The sequence below is a fragment of the Anguilla anguilla genome, chromosome 12 (genome assembly GCF_013347855.1).
Source record: "Anguilla anguilla isolate fAngAng1 chromosome 12, fAngAng1.pri, whole genome shotgun sequence".
NCBI classification, from domain to species: domain Eukaryota; kingdom Metazoa; phylum Chordata; class Actinopteri; order Anguilliformes; family Anguillidae; genus Anguilla; species Anguilla anguilla.
The window spans coordinates 16,053,127-16,071,046 of NC_049212.1; the positions used below are offsets into that span (position 1 = coordinate 16,053,127).

Here is a 17,920-nt window from a genome sequence, read left to right on the forward strand (position 1 = left end):
ACACAATCAATGGCTCATAGATGTAATATTTTAATGTCAATGCAAATATTTATCTTTATATTCCCAACTGTCACCACGTGATTGAGGTACTCAGCTGTTCTCTTATGAAAATGAGCTGTATGTATGATAGAAAGTCGACGTGTGCAGAAGAGTGACCCATTAGCATGTCATGTAATTTCAAAGTAGGGAAGTGTTACAGCTGTTATGTAAAAATTAACATAAATAAATACAGAAAGTCTAAATGAAGACATGTTGTTACATTTTTCAGTGGTAGCTGTGTGCCTATAGTGTATTTTTTAAGCCACACGGTAGCAGGTTGATCGTAGCATCCCTGGGGAGGAGAGTAGAGCTGGGTGTGTGTGCGTGGGGGTGTGTGTGGGGGAAGAGATAAGGGCAGTGGTGATGATAATGAGGCAGGTGTTGACACCAGCGGCTATGCTGTGAGATGATAGCAGAGAAACAGTGTAGTTTGCCCTGGCATCCCATCCTTCATCAATCATAAGCCAGGGGCTACTTAAGAGTATACCAGTATACCATGGGTGTGGAGACCCCACACAAATAACACAGGAAAAGTTTATTCCCATAACATTCTCACAAAAATCTTTTTTTTTGACAACTGTGACTGAATACTGCTTAATATTTCATTTGCGGCCAAATGAAGGGTGTTACAGCCCACTGCTTTGGGCTTTGACAGCAACAGCAGTTGCAATATTTTGTTGAAAGGGAGGGAGGAGGGATTATAGGAGGGAGGACAGGAACTCTAACTGGCCATTTACAAGCAAAAATTAAGCTTGAGATCATGGCCATAAACTCCTTGCATCAAGATGAGAAACCAATAATTAAAGTTCATAAAATAACTCAAATGACACATTCCTTCTCCGTTAGTATGAGGGATGTGCTACTTCACCACAATGGCAGGTGAGGCCACAACATAAAGTGAGGAGATCATTGGGCCTTGGTTGTTTACCATCAGTGGATGTTACAGTAGGCAGTGATTCCCTCCTTTCTGTTAAACTCCAAGCCAGCCTCACCCGTTCCTCGCTCCACCACTGATCTTAGCCCATCATTAGTCTCCTCCTCACAAACTTTTTCAGGTTGTGCTAGCTCCATTATTCTCATTCTGTTGAGGTTATTTCATCAGTTTACAGGACTTTGAAGAGTCACTTTGCTTTCTTTCTCTTAACAGAGTGGTGGTGACTTTCCACCAGATCCACCTGAGCTGATTCAGCATATAGAGGTCTCAGCGACTGACCATCTTTTTCATGGTATAATGAAATGCACACAGAAAATAGTCCACCATTTCACTTACTAATACCATAAGCAAACTAGGCTCAGCCAACCCCTTACCAATCTTATGAGGTCATACACTTGAGCTCTAGGGGAAACAGAGGCCTCAAAAGTCAAATCATTGAATTTCTATACATGCAAAAACAAATTCAGTCCATAGAATGCAAGGATATCAGTTTTCAGCACATTATAGGTTTTTCCTTGCTCTGAAGTCCTGATAGACCCACTGTGCTTTTCCTGACAGGAAGGGAATCTAGACCTTCCCAGTTCTCACGTGGCCATTGTTCCCTCAATGGCATCCACTCAAACACCTGGAGATAAGCTTTGATGTCATCAGCATTGCTAAGTTTTAGAATGTAGTATTTGGGGTCAATTCTGCCTTGATCCTCATGACTTCAACTACAGCTCTCCTGTGGGTGTGTCACATTTTGAAATTGACATAACATAAAGAAAAGGCCATTCAACCCAACACTGCTCACCATTTTCCTAACTAAATTGCACCTAGTGCTCTGATTCAGCTCTTTCTGAAGCTACTTGTTGTCTCTGTTCATCCAGCTGTTCTTTGTTAAGGTTTTTCTGAGCTAGATTTCTCTGGATCAGCTGTTGCACCAATGCCTCCATAATTGCTCTTGAGATTGTGTGCATTTGCAATCTTGTTATTTTGCTAAGTTATACATCTTGCTATTGTGTAATCCACTGGTATTTTTCCTTGTCAGGCTTAACCCCTTATATATCACCCCCTTTTTTAACACACAACTGAAAATGATATACCCAAAATAAAATGGTTACTATTCTTGAATTATTTTGACTACTGGTCTTTTCTGAAAGGTAACCCTTAGGAGTTAGTTTTTCCAAGAGTCAGAATTACTATAAATTACTGAAACAAAGTAACAGAAGTACAGTGCAAGTTTTTTTCTTAATTTTAGTTTAGTTTTGTAATGTTTTTTTTTTTTTCTTTTTTTTTTCTTTTTTTTTTTAGTGGGTACAGATGCTTGTGGCTGTGTCTTGTGGGCTTAGAAACACAATGCAGATGCAGCCACAATGCGGGATAAATCCTGGTTCAAATTTGATGACAATACCATCAAAAATTAGCATTCAGCATTGTTTATTCTGAGCTGTGTCTAGGCAGGTTTCCAAAAAGCTATTTGGAGACTCCAAAAGGACACTTGGTAACCAAATGATATTATAGGTTATTAGAGGTGTAAAATGCCATATACTTTATACTATATGCTCACAGAAGAACTAATGGCTTGTCACACCCCACCTGTCACACTTCCCCTTCCTGTCCCTGCCCCCCCACCCCCCCCCCCCCCCCCATGCAACCTCTGGCACCAGCAGGTCAAAAAGATTGTAGAAAATAAATACATTCGTTATGTAGTTCACTAATCCATTGATTGAGGTCCATTGAGTGAGGTTTATGTAAAATACCCCACCCCATCAGCATATTCAAAATATTCTCAATTCACAATATTCTCTTATAATAGTTTTTTTTTCAATGCACTATGTAAAATTTTATCTGCTTTATATATGTGATCTCTCAATATTTCATTTCAAACTAAAAGAGAAATTAAATATTTGCATTTTCACCAAGATAATTGCATTTGTGACACTTCATTTATATCTAAATAATTAATATAAAATAATTAGTGTTGTAAAGTCTTAAATAGGACACCGCCTAAATGGGCGAGGATTGGCCAGATTTGGCATCTGCAAAGGGGTTAAAGCCAGGGACTTTTATCTTTGGCTGGCTAAATGACTGATTGAGTACAGCCATGTCCTTTTATGGTTAAGGGGATGAAGTCACCGGTTGAAAACACAATAGCCTTCAAAATGCTCTCTTTTGCTTCACACATTCCCTCATTCAGGTGAAGAAGGGTCACACAGTGGTGCAGTGGGTAGCCTCACAGCAAGGAGGTCCTGGATTCAAATTCCAGCCCAGTAGTTCTGATCTTTTGGAGACGTCTCTTCTTAAAGGAACAGTTTGACTAAAAACAACAATCATATTTGTTCTATCTGCAGGGGATAATGTGACACATGACACATGCAATGCCCTACCTTCTAAGCTAGTGCTCCTGAAGGTTTCACAAATTACTCTCAATTACATAGTTATGAAGAACTCCACTCCAGTTTAATATTACATGCATATTACATTGGGATTACTATGCTTGAACACTTGTCAGGATGATTGCAATTTCAAAATTAATTGCATATACAGTACGTGTGCAGCTACTTGCAGGTACAAGCTTCCACAGGTCACTGCAAGTTTTGTCTATGATGTGCATGAGTTGTTGTTGAGGTTGAGATGGTTTATGGGAATTGTTTCAGAAGACTAATGTTGCCAAGCAGGACTGACCTGTGAAAACATTTGTTAGAGCTTATGTCGTGGAAATATTTGGTATATCATATTACCACAATAAACATTAACATATGCAAATGAAGTAAATTTTTACTCCAAGAGCCATAACAACCCTAGGTGGCAGAGGCAGGATGAGCATGGGCAGTGAGACCATGTACTAAGCAGCCTCCTAACTACTGTGTCCTCAAAACATGCACTGTCTACTAAACATACTGTTTACAGTTTAGTGCATGTTTTTTTAGTATGAGGAAAAAAATTTCCAACAGTACTGCAGAAGCATTGTAAGCCTTTCTCGCCCTCTTCCTAAAAATGGTGGTATGGTATGGTTTACTTCCTTAAAAGTGTGCTGCTGCATACACTCAGCAAAACCCCAGAAAGAAGTATATCATCCAGGGGTTTTAAGTACACTACATTTCAAGTCAATTTCACCCACTTAACAACTTTTGCATGAAGTGTACTCAACTTATATACTCAATTAGTAGACAAGTAAGCTGTTTCGGACATGGCCCGGGAATCAGGGACTCGGTCACACCCCCCCCCCCCCCCCCCCCCCCTCCATTCCCAAGGACCTGAATAAATCAAAAATGTGATAGAGAGAGACAGACAATGTTGGGAAAGAATTAAACAAACTTACGTATAACAGCCTAACTCCATAAAATATGGTCACTACAGTTAATTTATCAAAGCATATTTTTGATAATCTCATATTTATTACCACATTTTACAACTCAGAGGTTTATCTTGGCCTCTGTGCAAATGATAAGTGTGTTCATTGAAATCCACAGTTAGCATGATTACTGGGGGTTACCATAGGTGTGTTTTTGTAAACCTAGCATTCCCATGAATAATGATTGGGGTCTTGGTGTTATCTTGATTTATCAGTGGGGAGAAACTCCAGCACAAGTCCGGAAGATAGACCAAAGGAAGGAAGAGGGAAAATAACTCATTCTTTCCAGTGCCTAAGATCCCATTGTGTGTCTGAGTGAATGAGTGGCGGACATTGTGTACAGGCACTGGGGAGGGGGATGTTTGTGTGTGAATGTGTGTGGGAGGGGGTGGCAGGGAGGAGGGACCCTAACCGAAAGGGGCAGTTGGATGCCCATTCCTGTGAGACTCCGTCACAATGACATGGATTGTGTTGGGGGGATACTCCGACAACAAGGCCAGACTTTGGGGTGTAGCAGTTTCCATAGCAATTCCTGATGGTACCATAATTAAGCAATTAATCATCATGAGAACTTCAGGCTTGGGGTTCCTGTGTTGGGAAAGGCACTCACCACAGCCCAGACCTGGGTCAAATACGTATTTGTTTTGGATTCAAATACTTTTCTACACTTCACTGATCTTGTCTGGTGTATTGGAACCAATGAAATACTCTCAAAAAGTACAAATCCCACCTTCTGGTCATATTGGCTGGCTCAATTACACCAGGCAAGATCAACAGAGCACAGAAAAGTATTTGAATCCAAAACAAATACGTATTTGACCCAGGTCTGCCACAGTCACAGGCTGGTCCTATAGCCCAGGTATCACAGGTTAAAGCCTGGACACTATCATACATTGGGTTTATCCCATCAAGCTTAGGGGAGATTCCAGTTTTCTAGAGTTATGGTTACATTAGCATTGTAAACGGTAAGCACCAGATATTACACAAAATTAAATACAACAGCCAAATGGAAGAAGCTGTCCTATTTTATGATTCACAATGTTAATAAACATAATTTTATTGAAATAAAGACAAGAAATAAGCCCTAAAGGATCAAATCGCAAATTACTCTTTTTGCCCCACCTCCCTTTTTCAACAATTTTCTGAATAATGGCCAACGTCATATTTTGTGATGTGATTGAGTGAGGAGGTGAGATACTGTCAAATAGCTAGCCCCTTCTCCATTAAAGAATTAGCCTATATCGCAACAGCTTGATGCGCAAAAGTTATTGAGATAATGCTAATTAAAAACAAGTTAAATCAACATATGATGCTAGACTAATCCGCTGGCTAGAGATGGATTAGAGTAGATCCTAAGGTAGGAGCTAATTAGCTAGTGCCATCCATCTGCCATCAATGACAGAGCTAGCACTTATAGCATGCAGCCTGTATTGTCTAATATCCTCTAATATCTGCACAGGGACGCAGAAAATTGGTATTAGTCTTCTCGTATGAATCTGGGCAAGATAGAAAAGCTAATTTCCAAAAAAGTGCTGTGGTTGTTGGCTTTGAGAAGAATCCTTTAACTCCGATCACCTCTGGCTCAAACCTGAATGGCTGTATTTGCGGTTGTCTTTCAAAATCAGCGATTATGTTATCAATCAAGTCATCTAAGTGACTGATAATGTGTTTTTGTCCATTTCTGCCATCTTTTCAACCTAAAGTTAAAATAAGCAGAACTGTTTGTCTTCCACCTATTGAGTCACACATCACAGAAGTCATTTTCTGGCATGACTTCAGGTGTTTCAGTCTGGACTGATCAATTTGTCAAATTTGTAGCCAAACAAAGAAGTTCAGCTATATTTAATGAAAAACCTCTAGACTAAATTGGTCTAATATTATTGGGGGTGACGTTATATAGTGCTTACTCTTTAAATGACAAGTCAGACACCCACAGGTTAGAATTTCTTATCCGAGAGACATTCATTGTCAGTATGAGCCCTCCTGCAGGAAAGTGTTGCCAGTAAGGTATAAAATTGCCTGTAAGTGAATGCATCATAGGTGTGTACCTGATTAAGCTACAGTACTACTGGCAAGCAAGTGCAGGTGGCATAGCAGAAAGTGACACAAACTAACCTTCACATAACACAGTGTACATTTGCAGCCATTAAATCTGGCCAGGGCTGTACTTATGATTCACACATAGATTAATTCATTCAGAGCCTGAATGGAGAAAAAGCTACAATCTGATCATCATAACACCAATATCATTACTATTACACCATCCACTAATGACCAGTGGCAGATTACCCTGTATTGTGAACAATTTTCACACAGTTAAATTTATACAATTAGAACTGCATAGTTAGTTACTGTTCTTACTTACATATGTGTGACTAGGCATAACACAGCAATAATTGGAATTTTATTGGAATTTAATGACAAACATTGAGTATTTCTGTCCAGCTGAGAATTGCCTAGGTGCACACCCTCTAGCCAACTCTGCATGCCAGAGCAGATAGGTCCCTTTTCTCTGATTGACAGCTTGGTAGCTGATGAGAGCAGAGAACTCTGGGAAACGGAGCACTCACAAGGCTGGGAATGGCAGCCCTGGGGACTTCCTCACTCCATGCTGCGCTGCAGATATTCATAATGACTGTGTGAGAGACCTCTGGGGCCGTCCAATGCTGGCGGGGCTGGAGCCGGTGGGCCAGTGCGGTATGTGAAAGCCAGTGGAAGGTTGTGACCAGGCTGTGCACCAGTGAATTCAGTTATTTACAGTTTGCGTTTTCCCAGAGACGTTTCTTGTCTACTGGCTGCCCCCTTGGCTGTGTCCCTTGATCGGGGTGTATTAATAGCCATCTCTCCCAGTTACTGGACCCTGGCAAGCACCCAAAGACAATCATCTCCAGATGGATGCTTCAACAAACAGCTCGAACGCAAACAGGAGTCTTCCCATCTAGTTTAATGGACTCATTAAAATACCCAAAAGATTTCAGACAGCTGAATTACTGTTTTAGGATCAAAATTGATTCAGACAGCTGCTAGGTTTTTTTAAATTTTTTCAAATACTTTGTTCAGTTAATTTGTTTAGCATACTAAAGCCTTTTGCAGCGGTGAGAAATTTAAACAATTTGAAATTATATGTAATTATTCATTCCTGCCAAATACAAAATGTATTTAAATTAACTCATGAAATGGATGAGCTGTAAACCTGATGCAGGCTAATAACATTTCTTTATTGGGAATCATGCTGAATACCAGACTGAAACGTAAACCCTTTTTTGTGCCCGTGGTCCGACTGTCAAACTGTTGGTAGTGCGGGTTATAGTTGTGGTTCCTACTTCTCTGTGCATGGTCAGTCCCTTCTCTCTAACAGAAGACAGGATGGGGCTAGGTATGCAGACTTCCTGGGGCAGCCAGCTGGGTGTGTGGAAATGACCTGAGTGGGGCTGGAAAATCAATAGCAGTGTATTAGTACCCCCACCCCTTTAAGGAAGCACGTCTGGAAGTTTGCTGACATTCCTGCGGGATCCTGTGGGCTCCTGTTTTCCTCCAATCAGGGCTGTGGTTCTGCGCTTGTTTATTTGCCCAAGGGCTTCCCAGCCCGGCCTGGAAGTGGAGGTTAAAGATTGTTGGACCTGTCTTCACAAATAAATGTTTGACATGGAGACAATCGTGTTGTGTTGGACCGAGGAGCAGGCTGTGTCACCAGCTTGGGAGGAGGAAGAGCGAACGTCGCTGCCATTGGCACCAACGCGTTTCGCACATAATGGACCATTTTCCCTCAGGGGCTGTGACCAGGACACTCAATGTCATTTTATCCATCTCACAACTACTAAATTCAATCAGATGCTGTAATGCAGGCCGACCTTTCCTGCCCATAAGCCTTTGCTAATTTGCTTTTTGAAGGGTTCGGAGGGAAGTCTGAAATTAAGCATGTAGTAAAGGTTGGGTTGAGGGGTCTGGGGTAATGCTATCTGATGATGGCACAGAGGTGGGGTAGATTTCACGGCTGATTGGGGAGAGCCACTTTTCTCTCAGATGAATGAGAACAGCAGCTGTGAAAGGAGAGGAAGGGGAAGGGTGAGGAGACAGCGCAGCTGTCTGTGAAAGAGGACTGTGAAATTACACAGAGCAGAGACAGCAGGCAGAATGTCACACCGCTAAAGGCTAACAGGGAGAACAGTGGAACTGCAGTGTAAAAGGCTAACCTGATGCATAGATTCTCAAGCTTCTCAAGTTTCACACACAGCAGAATTTTCCTAAGTTTCAAGTGCAGAGCACCTCAAAGAAATAACCCACATTGCCAGTGTTCCCTGAGGAAAACATAAATTCCCTTTAAAGTTTTAAAGTCACTTTACTGAACTGCTGGTGTGCAGTTAGACCACCCTGATTGACAGAGTTTATTCCAGATGCCCTAATGAACAGTGTTCCACAGAACCATTCAGTTTTACTGATACTACTACTACTACTATTATTATTGTTATAATAATTATTATTATTATTGTTATTATTATTATTATTATTATTATTATTATTATTATTATTATTATTATTATTATTAATAATAATTTTTTTTATTTTTTTATTAGTTGATTCTAAGATTATTGTGGTTTATGATAGTAGCTATAGTACTACAAATATTACAATACTATTGTTGAATAAGTTCATTAATATGTGCATTGCGCAGAGTAAGGATTTCATTGTTTGGAACTGAAAGGACACTCTCAGATCCAGCCTGAGGATGGGGTTTGCTAACAGAGGCATTGTATACGTTAAAAGGAGAAATGACATTTGAACTTTTGAAATATGAGTAAAACTCATCCCCCACACAAAACTGGTCGGGGTTTTGGTCCTACTGTCCTACTGTTGGGTTGAGCTGAGTAATGTCCTAGAAGGAGCATCTCGCGGTCACATCCGCTCTGTACAATGATGACCTGGGATGACCTAAGCAGACTACTCATCCTGAAATAGGATGAGCGCACAGAAGCCAGCATAAACACTAATCGCAATATCCTCCTGACGTGAACGGGACAGATGTGAAATACAGCAGAAGAACAATACAAGCGCTCCAGTTTTAGTATACACTGTTAAGCTGCGTGAAATATTACCTGTTGGTTTACCACTACAGTGTTGCCGTCATTGAGCTGTGTGAAATACAAATGCTTGGCTTTGACTGTTGATTGCTGTAATAGATAAGTGGTCACCTGCATTATTATTTAATTATAGTTCACCTAAATTATAGTTTGAAAAATTGAAATCTTTGATCTTAACATCTTTTCACTCATCTGCATTGTGGCCAAGTCTAATCTGCCCTGTTCTGCTCATGAATCCTTTTGTTATCCTGTTAGTTTCACCTAGTGTATTCAGAATAATTACCTTGGTATTTGTTTTAACAAAATGGTCAATAATACATAAACATGAGTACAATTGTATGCCAAATAAATCAGATCTTTGATGGAACTTAAGTCAGATGTCTCTCACCCCGAAGCCGGGTAGTTCTGTGTGAGATGATTGGTTCTGCTGATATGCCTCTGGGAATCTATGCAATGAGCTTTCATTGCCTTGCCTCTGGAAAGCGCTTTTTCATTTGCCAGGGCTGTGTGCTAGTCAGGCTGCAGGAGGACAGCACTGGCATGGTTCACATGCCCACAGTCACACATTTAGATCCTCTCTTACATGTTGAAGAGGCTCCATCAGAGGTGGCAAGACTGAAGGCATGGCTGGATTTAGATAGTTCTGGAATTCATGTTACCAACATCCCCAGGGAACACAAATCTCTAAGGCTCTGCACATCATGGTAAGATGATTCATGGACTCGTAATGAGATATCGGATACACTGTAGCACAAGCTCATCCACAGATGAAGTGAAAATGGAGGCTTAATGTTTCAGGAGGTGGAAAAGAGTACAGGGTGATAAAGAGCAGGCGCTGAAGAGTTTCCATGGATGGGATCTGAGCCAAAATATTACACACAGCTGTCGGAATGAAAAACCCTCTCTTATGTTCTATGAGGGTGAAGCCATCCCACATAGCATTCATAATAATGATGTAATAGCTGTTATGCAGACTTTTTTTTTTTTTGTTGCTGCCATGCAGCTTCTCTCTGTGGTATACTGTTTTGACCCCATAAAGTATATGTATATAAAATGTGTTATTACAATTTACTTTTATTAAAAAGTAAAAAATATTATAATAGAAAATATGAAATTGGCTAAAATAAGATTCCTTGCTTTTCATACGCTAACATACACTTGCTTTTTCATAAAGGCTAAGGAGGCAGAGGAAAACAAGGCAAAGCCAGCTTAGCAAATGAAGAGGAAATAAAGGCATCCTCTGTTGGCTACTGAACCATCTGATCTGGAGCAGAAAGAATGTGGGTCTTAGTCACACTGATATCTCTGTCACAGAAGCAGCACCATCTGAGGGTTTGGCTTTTAAATCCATGCCATGTAAGATAAACGGGGAAAGCACTGTGGTCTCTTTACTATGAGCACCAGTGGCCTTAAAAGGAATCCCAGTAGCAAACAAAACACGTGATACTAAATAAAGTTTAGGCTCTTGTTCACAAAATTAGTAATTCATCACAAAAAAATTTGGATTGTATTCACTTCCGAGATGCTCAATATAAATTTCCCATGATCATATCGGATCGGCTTCCTCTTTGGAAATGTTTAGCAAACTCTCCGTATAATGAAAACACAAGATGTTAAGCGCAGGAGAGGAAGAGACTGCAGGAACCCTCAGGAAGCCAGTGTGTGTGGTTCTCAATCAGTTGTGTTGTTAACTGTTTCATCACACATGTAAAGGGCACAGCCATGAATCATTCATATTGACACCCGCCTATCTTTTCAGTAACAATATGTGCAATTAGCCGTCACTCACAGCGGACCAAATTCAAAATGAAGTGTGGACTGAATTATCGGAATGTTCTTTTGGCATGGAAAAGAAAAAGCAAGCTAGGACCCAGCATGCTGCAGTCATTCAGCGGACGTGCATGAGTGAGCTGAATGGAGACATAGCCAGCATTACGTAGCTTGCATGCTCTGACCCTGAATTTGACCTCTGACCTCTCTCACTATGAAGACCTTGCTGCCCAAACCTTCAGCTCTGTGGCAATTATGTCACATTTTACACTGACACAGCCTGTCTGCATTTTGAAGACAGTTTTGTAATGTTTTAATTGTGTCTCAACATAACTCACTGGATGGCTGAAAGTCCTTTCAAAAATGTCTGCTAGCCAGTTACTATGATCTGCCATTTTATGACCATAGTTATGCTGGCATTCTACAGTAAATTATTCTTCTGTTACTCTCGAGCATGTACAAACTCCCATTAGAACTACATTCAAAAGGACTGTACTGGCAAACTGTTGTGTGTGTGTGCATGCGTGTGTGCGTGCATTTGTGCGTATATATCCTATCTTGGCTTTAGAACACAGCCTTAAAATCTCCTCAAAACAGGTTAGCCCTGATGCTGTCTGAGGTTCAGCCATCTTAGAATAGATTAAAAACACGCAGCTTCTGGGGAGTTTAAATCGCAATCCACGTTCTTGATAATAAACTCATATTAATCTCATTGTATTGTTTAAATTATGTTTAATTGTTGGTTATAGGTAGTTTAGCACCTGTAGTTCATCTTGTTTTTTTTACTGGAAACAAAATTAATTAAACTAATCAAAGAGGACTTTTTTAAAGTTAGTATTTCGTACATCGTAGCTGAGTGGTCTGGAATGTGGCACTAGGTGGCAGTCTGGGCTACGGCACTTGGTACTGCTTGGCTTTAATGCTAGGTGACATTATGGCACTGGAGACTAAACCATGATATGGCGCTTTGGGCTACGAGAATATTAAGTTGTAGGCTATTATATTTTAATATTCAGCTTCTGCAATCTTGCCATCACCCAACAAAACCAAGTCTAGCTCTTTGATAGTAAACAGAGATAAGACACTAAGTCATATATCCACCAGTCATTATTAAACCAGAAGTGGAAGAAGAGCAGACGTTCTGGTATCAGTATCAGTAATAATAAGGATAGGCTTTCATACAGAATCCAGAGGAAGTCAACCAATTGCAGAGTATCTTGGTAACATCACACAGTTACAACATCAACAGTGACTGCAAGATACTAGCTGCGTTCCATTTTGAATGCAGCTGCCTACTTGGGCAGCTTTAGGCATCCCTATTGTATTACTCCTGCATCAGTATAGGCTACAGACATGTCACTGGCAACATTGGTTTTTAGCACTGTCAGTATTTACATTTATGACTATGGATGTTGTGTCTAAAGAAACACGGCCAAATTACATGAACAATTCTTTGAAAACACGGGCAGCACTATTTTTTTCTAGTGCTTGCTTCATTTCTTTGAAACATTTGGATTTTAATAACACTACTGAAACAAAATTATCTTATATAAAGTAGTTCAAAGTGCCGATACATACATCAATATAGTACCACTCCACGTTCTCATCATGCTTACGGATTTACACCAATCAGAGTAGTTTATAATGTTGAACGTGCGGACTAAGACAAGAAAGTAGAAACTAGAGTAAAATAACTATCGATTTGTTTTTAGCGTTAGTCAAATGGACCAGTTTGAAACATCAAATTTAATCACTTTCACATAACAAACTAAACATTGTTTAAGCTAGGTAACATAAGCCCATTACAGTCAGGAACACGAGCTACTTCGCTTACTAGGCTATACAGGGCTATTATACCAGTCGTCGCACGTAAACGGCGTAGGTCGGCATCTGTCATCGCTTACTCCTGCCTGGCTGAACTGATCCCAGACACAAGTTCGTTAGTTACTAGCTAACGTCGTTAGCTACAAAAAGTATATAGCTAATGAGTGAAAACTGAAAGTGTGGTTTCAGTCAGAGCCCACTGTTTCTGGCTAGAGTTTTGTTTTGCTTACTAGCCAAATTCTTCAAAAATAACCTTAGATGAGAAAGTAAACTCGACTCTTCATTGTCGAACTTTTGAAAGCGTGGACCTACTTGCGTACCGTAACGTTGGCTAACGTTAGCTGTTCGAATGTAAACATCCTTCCACTGTGCGGATATTGCGCAAATGAGTTTAGGATTTAAAGAAGTTTGCTCGTTAGCCGCTGTGTTTGTTTTGCTAGTTACTCTGCAGAATGAATTTAAAATAAGTACTTGGAAGTATCGACGTACTTCACCCTCTAATTAAAATGTACGTTAAATATTAGTCAGCATTTGTCTAATAGTACACTGTTTGAGGGTTGCAGTTCAAATTAGCTGATTTAGTTCACGCACGGTGCATGGATTGTAATGTAGCCTAGCAAACGCACAGTTAATCGCAATGTTAAGTTTGCAATTGAACGCAATTTTTGTTAGTAATACAGAAACAGGAGTACAGCTTTGTATTGTACTAGCATATTATGAGCTATTTAATAGCAGGTAGTGTAGAATACTCTAAAGACAGTATATTTGCTTGCTAGACTAACTTACCTATACACATTCCGAAACAGTGGACCTGTCTACGCACGGACTCCAGGGCAGCCTTGCGGAATCTTTTCTACAAAGAGGCACCATGGGGCTTGTGTCCTTTCTGTTTTCTACCATTGGGAAATCGATAGACATTTTATTCTTCATGCTGGATCTGCACTTCTGCATTGTAAATTCGCTGGTCCGTCTACTGGGGGTCCTAATTAGCTTTCTTAATAGCCTGCCCGCACTGCTGCTGAACTCTCTGGAGGAGTTATGGAACTTGGTGCTGTTTTGCGTGTTCACCGCGAGCGAGGGCATTACCACAGCGGCCCAAAGTGCGCTAGTCGGCTGGCACCAGCTCGTGGGCTGCACGTCAGAGAGCTTCAAGATGGTGGGTCACCTGTCCTCCTATATACTGGTTCGTGCTAAGGACCTGCTGCACCGCTGGGTGCTGTCAGGGCACTGCTTTCTGCTACAGCTTTGGGAGGCCTGGGGCATCACCCTTAGCCTGAGTCTGTACCTCCTCAACACCTTGGTGAACATGCTGCTGATTGGCATGCAGAGCTGCTACAGTGCAGTGGTTTGGGTTTGTGTAGCGGTGTGTGGCTCTCTGCAGAAAGCTGTGGAGCTGACCCTCGCCCTGTTCACCATCCTGTACAGCAGTGTGCTGAGCATTACTGTCCTGCTGTGGACACCCTGCCAGTTTGCCCTGGAGTTCCTTTGGTCTCTTGCGCATGTGTTCATCAGCGTCTTCCTCCTGAACGCCTACGGCCTGGCACTGAGCGTGGGCGTTGTCCTCGCAGCCACGCTTTACCTGAATGCCGACTTGCCGCGGCGCAGCGTCCGCCGCGTCCTCCGCTATGTTAGCGGCATACCTGCCCTGTGCCGCCTGCGCCGGGCCCTGTGCCGCCTGTACCCGCTGGCTCTGGAGCGCGCTCAGACTGTACTGGAAATGGGCGTGTGGCTGCAGAGAGGAGTGCGGGCTGCCGAGGGCCAAAACCGGGGGGCCAGCGATGGCACGAGGCCCCCAGCGCTGACCGTGCAGCAGGGACCATCTGCGGGCGGCGGCACAGCTGGAGGGAGGAGCCAGCAGGAGGAGGCGGCTCCAGAGCTGCCTGGCATTTCAGCGGGAGACTGCAGAGGTCAGCCTGTGGACAGCCTGCTGACCCTTCTCAAGGAGCAGGAGGACCTGAAGAAATGCGTCATCTGCCAGGACAGCAGAAAGACTGTGCTGCTGCTGCCCTGCCGCCACCTCTGCCTGTGCCGCAACTGCGCCAACCTCCTCCTTTCCCTGCCTGTCTACCGGCACAACTGCCCCCTGTGTCGCCACATGATCCTCCGGACCATGGATGTCTACCTCTGAGGACCAGTCGGCTGGATGGGAGGAGCTACGCTGAGTCCAAGTCCACTGCAGCTCTGATACTGAGCACAGCTATGACGCTTTCACACTTTTGAATGTGACTGAATGTGCCTGCTTTTTCACAGGGCCAAAAGCTGAAACCAGTAGCAAACCTGAACCACAGGGCCTGTTCCCTATGTAACACTAGCCTGTATGTTTAGACTTCTGTTCACTTGTCATTTTGGTTTGTGTGATACTGTTGCATCTGGTGCCAAAATGTGTAAAGGTGGTGAATAGGTTCACACATTAGAACAGGACATTTCTGGCTAATCAACAAGCTAATCCACCCCCACAGTGTCTCATTATGCGCAGCGTGGAAACTTGATAAGCTTGTTCATTCAACATCTACGTTTTTGTTCTAATCAAATTTTTTTGGATAATCCATCAGTAGGCAATTCAAGAAAAGTTTCTCTTTTTTTTGAGAAGGGTATTTAATGTGTAGGCCAATGATTAGTACAAGCTTGTGTGTGTGTATGCGCGCCTGTCCTGGATACCTGCTGGGATCCTGTTGGTTGTGTAACTACATTTAATTGAACTGATTGCAGTGACCACATAGCCAAAGAATGTATGTGTGCCAGGTATAGGGTTGCCATGTACGCCGATGAATCTTCCAGGTAAATCTGAGGCAATTAGTATAAGGCATTTTACCGTGCTGTTTAAAATTGAAATGAGTACATATGCATATACATTTAAGATTCCCTTTTGTGCCGATTCTGTTTTTCAGCAAAACATTGCTTAGTGTTGATGCTGGTTGAAATTCTAGCTGGTTTGGCTTTGTTCCCCTGCCTTTGATCAAATCAAATGCCAGGACAAGTATTGATCTGTTTTTGGAAAACACCATTAAGTTATTAGGGCATTGCAATCCCTATCTATTATGTGCCTTCTCCAAAATGGTATTGAGCCAGAGCTCTTTGAAGTCTAAAGTTGCATTTTTACAGTAGGAAATGGCTGTGTCGGGGCCAGTAATTTGATTGTGTCACAGTTATGGGCTGAGAATTCTGCTTAAGTGGATAAGAATGCAAATGGTGTCTCTGGATTCTGATAAAGCCTTTTTTTGGCCCCAGTTCTATAGCTGAATGTTCTGGGAAACACAAATCATTTATTTGCATGCATCAGGAGTGCTTCACACTCTTAGTTTGAGCCCCCAGCGTAAGATCTGCTCAGTCACATTGTCTTTTGCCCTGACTGTAGCTTTAGCATGAGTTGCTAATGTCTTTCTGTGTCTCTGCCATTGTCTTTATTATAGTGACTCAATCAGTGCTTCACCAGGTGTCAATTTTGCATGATGGAGATGAAGGAAAATGCTAATTGCATAAACTTGCTGCCGTCAGTTTTCAACCATGTCATCTGTTGGAAAAAGCATTACATCTCCACAAAATCAATCTCACAGTGGAGGCTTATCCAGTCATTTTTTAATGTAAACAAAAGCAATATAGAAAATAATATTTAAATGCAATATGTAAATGTACTCTTAAATAAGTATATTTGAGGATTATTCTCTGAACATGCCAAACATCGGCTGGTCAGTGTTCTTATTTTTTGTATCTTCATTGTGTGCACAGCAGCGGTTCCTGTTTTTATTTTAAATATACTTATTTCAGAGATATGTAATAATAGAAACAGTAACTGTGTGAAAGTCAATTTAGTAATTATTACCAGAAATCTCACAGTGCTTCAAGTGCATCTCACATGGTCTAATTGTTTAGAGCAATTGGCCTAATATAAAATTCAGTCCTGAGCTGATCTTACCTTTGTTGGACCTTACCTTTTGTTTGGTTTTAACTTGGTCGTGAGCCAAGATCAAACCTGTAAACCATTAAACCACTGTCACTGTTGATAAACCCCATTATATTGTGCAGATGGTACTCTGTAGATAAGAACATTTTTACTGTCTAATAATAATGTTGGATGGTTAGTATTATAAGACATTCTGCTCTGCATATTTTATGTGCTAGTCTTAAGTACGTGTTTGTGGCACAATCCAAGTCGTAACCGCGTAATAATCCTAGTAAATTTATATGGCATACTCCGGGGAGAAATCTTTATTATGTACCAAATAAGGCTTCAGTACTTCTGTGGTATCACTGTCATGTTGGCTGTGCATGGGTTACTGTCTGAACAGTTATACAGAAATAAGGTGTGTTTATCAGTAATTGTGCATCATGTTTTATATAATGTCATAAAAAACTGCAGGACCAAGCATTTCTGGGTTGATTGATGATATTTCCGTTTTGCCATTATGCAGCCATGGTGCGCAAGGATAATATTAATTGACAAAAAATTTTTAAAAATGTGTATAAATACAGATCATGCCATTGGTATTATATTTTCATCTACTTGAGGGATTTTGCTGAATCATTGTGACACTTCCATCCACATTCCAAATTTGAAGAGGGATATTTTTTTTTAAAAGCATGGATTCTGATTTTATTTTTGTATGTGCAACCTTTTTTAAACAAAAATATGAAATTCCTAGCCCTGGAGTTTATTTTTTTTTTTTTAAGTGCCAGTGAATATCATAAATTTGAAGCAAATTTTTTTATTTTTTAAAAATGTTTTTATATCTTGGCATACTGGTAAATGGGAATGATTATTGAGTGAATCACTCAGCGTTTTGCAAAAATTGAATAAATGACTACTTTCTAAGTCTGAGTTTGACTAATTATTATAAATGTAAATGTATGAGGAACAGTGTGGGAATGGGAGGAGGGATTGCAGTGAAGCGTCATACTGGCACATGATGAACAGCAGACACTCTGCTTTCCTGCACCGTT

At 41.1% G+C, this 17,920-nt stretch overlaps 1 protein-coding gene across 1 annotated transcript; it reads left to right on the forward strand.

Annotated features, from left to right (window-relative positions):
• Positions 1-13,077: 13,077 nt before the first annotated feature.
• On the forward strand, positions 13,078-17,792 carry rnf26 (ring finger protein 26). The gene is made up of 2 exons (XM_035386603.1): positions 13,078-15,724; positions 15,780-17,792. The coding sequence occupies exon 1, from the start codon at positions 13,851-13,853 to the stop codon at positions 15,108-15,110; it is 1,260 nt and encodes a 419-aa protein (XP_035242494.1). The 5' UTR covers positions 13,078-13,850; the 3' UTR covers positions 15,111-15,724; positions 15,780-17,792.
• Positions 17,793-17,920: the final 128 nt, after the last annotated feature.

Coding starts and splice junctions, on each gene's coding strand:
- rnf26 (XM_035386603.1), top strand. CDS start 13,851: ATGGGGCTTGTGTCCTTTCTGTTTTCTACCATTGGGAAATCGATAGAC.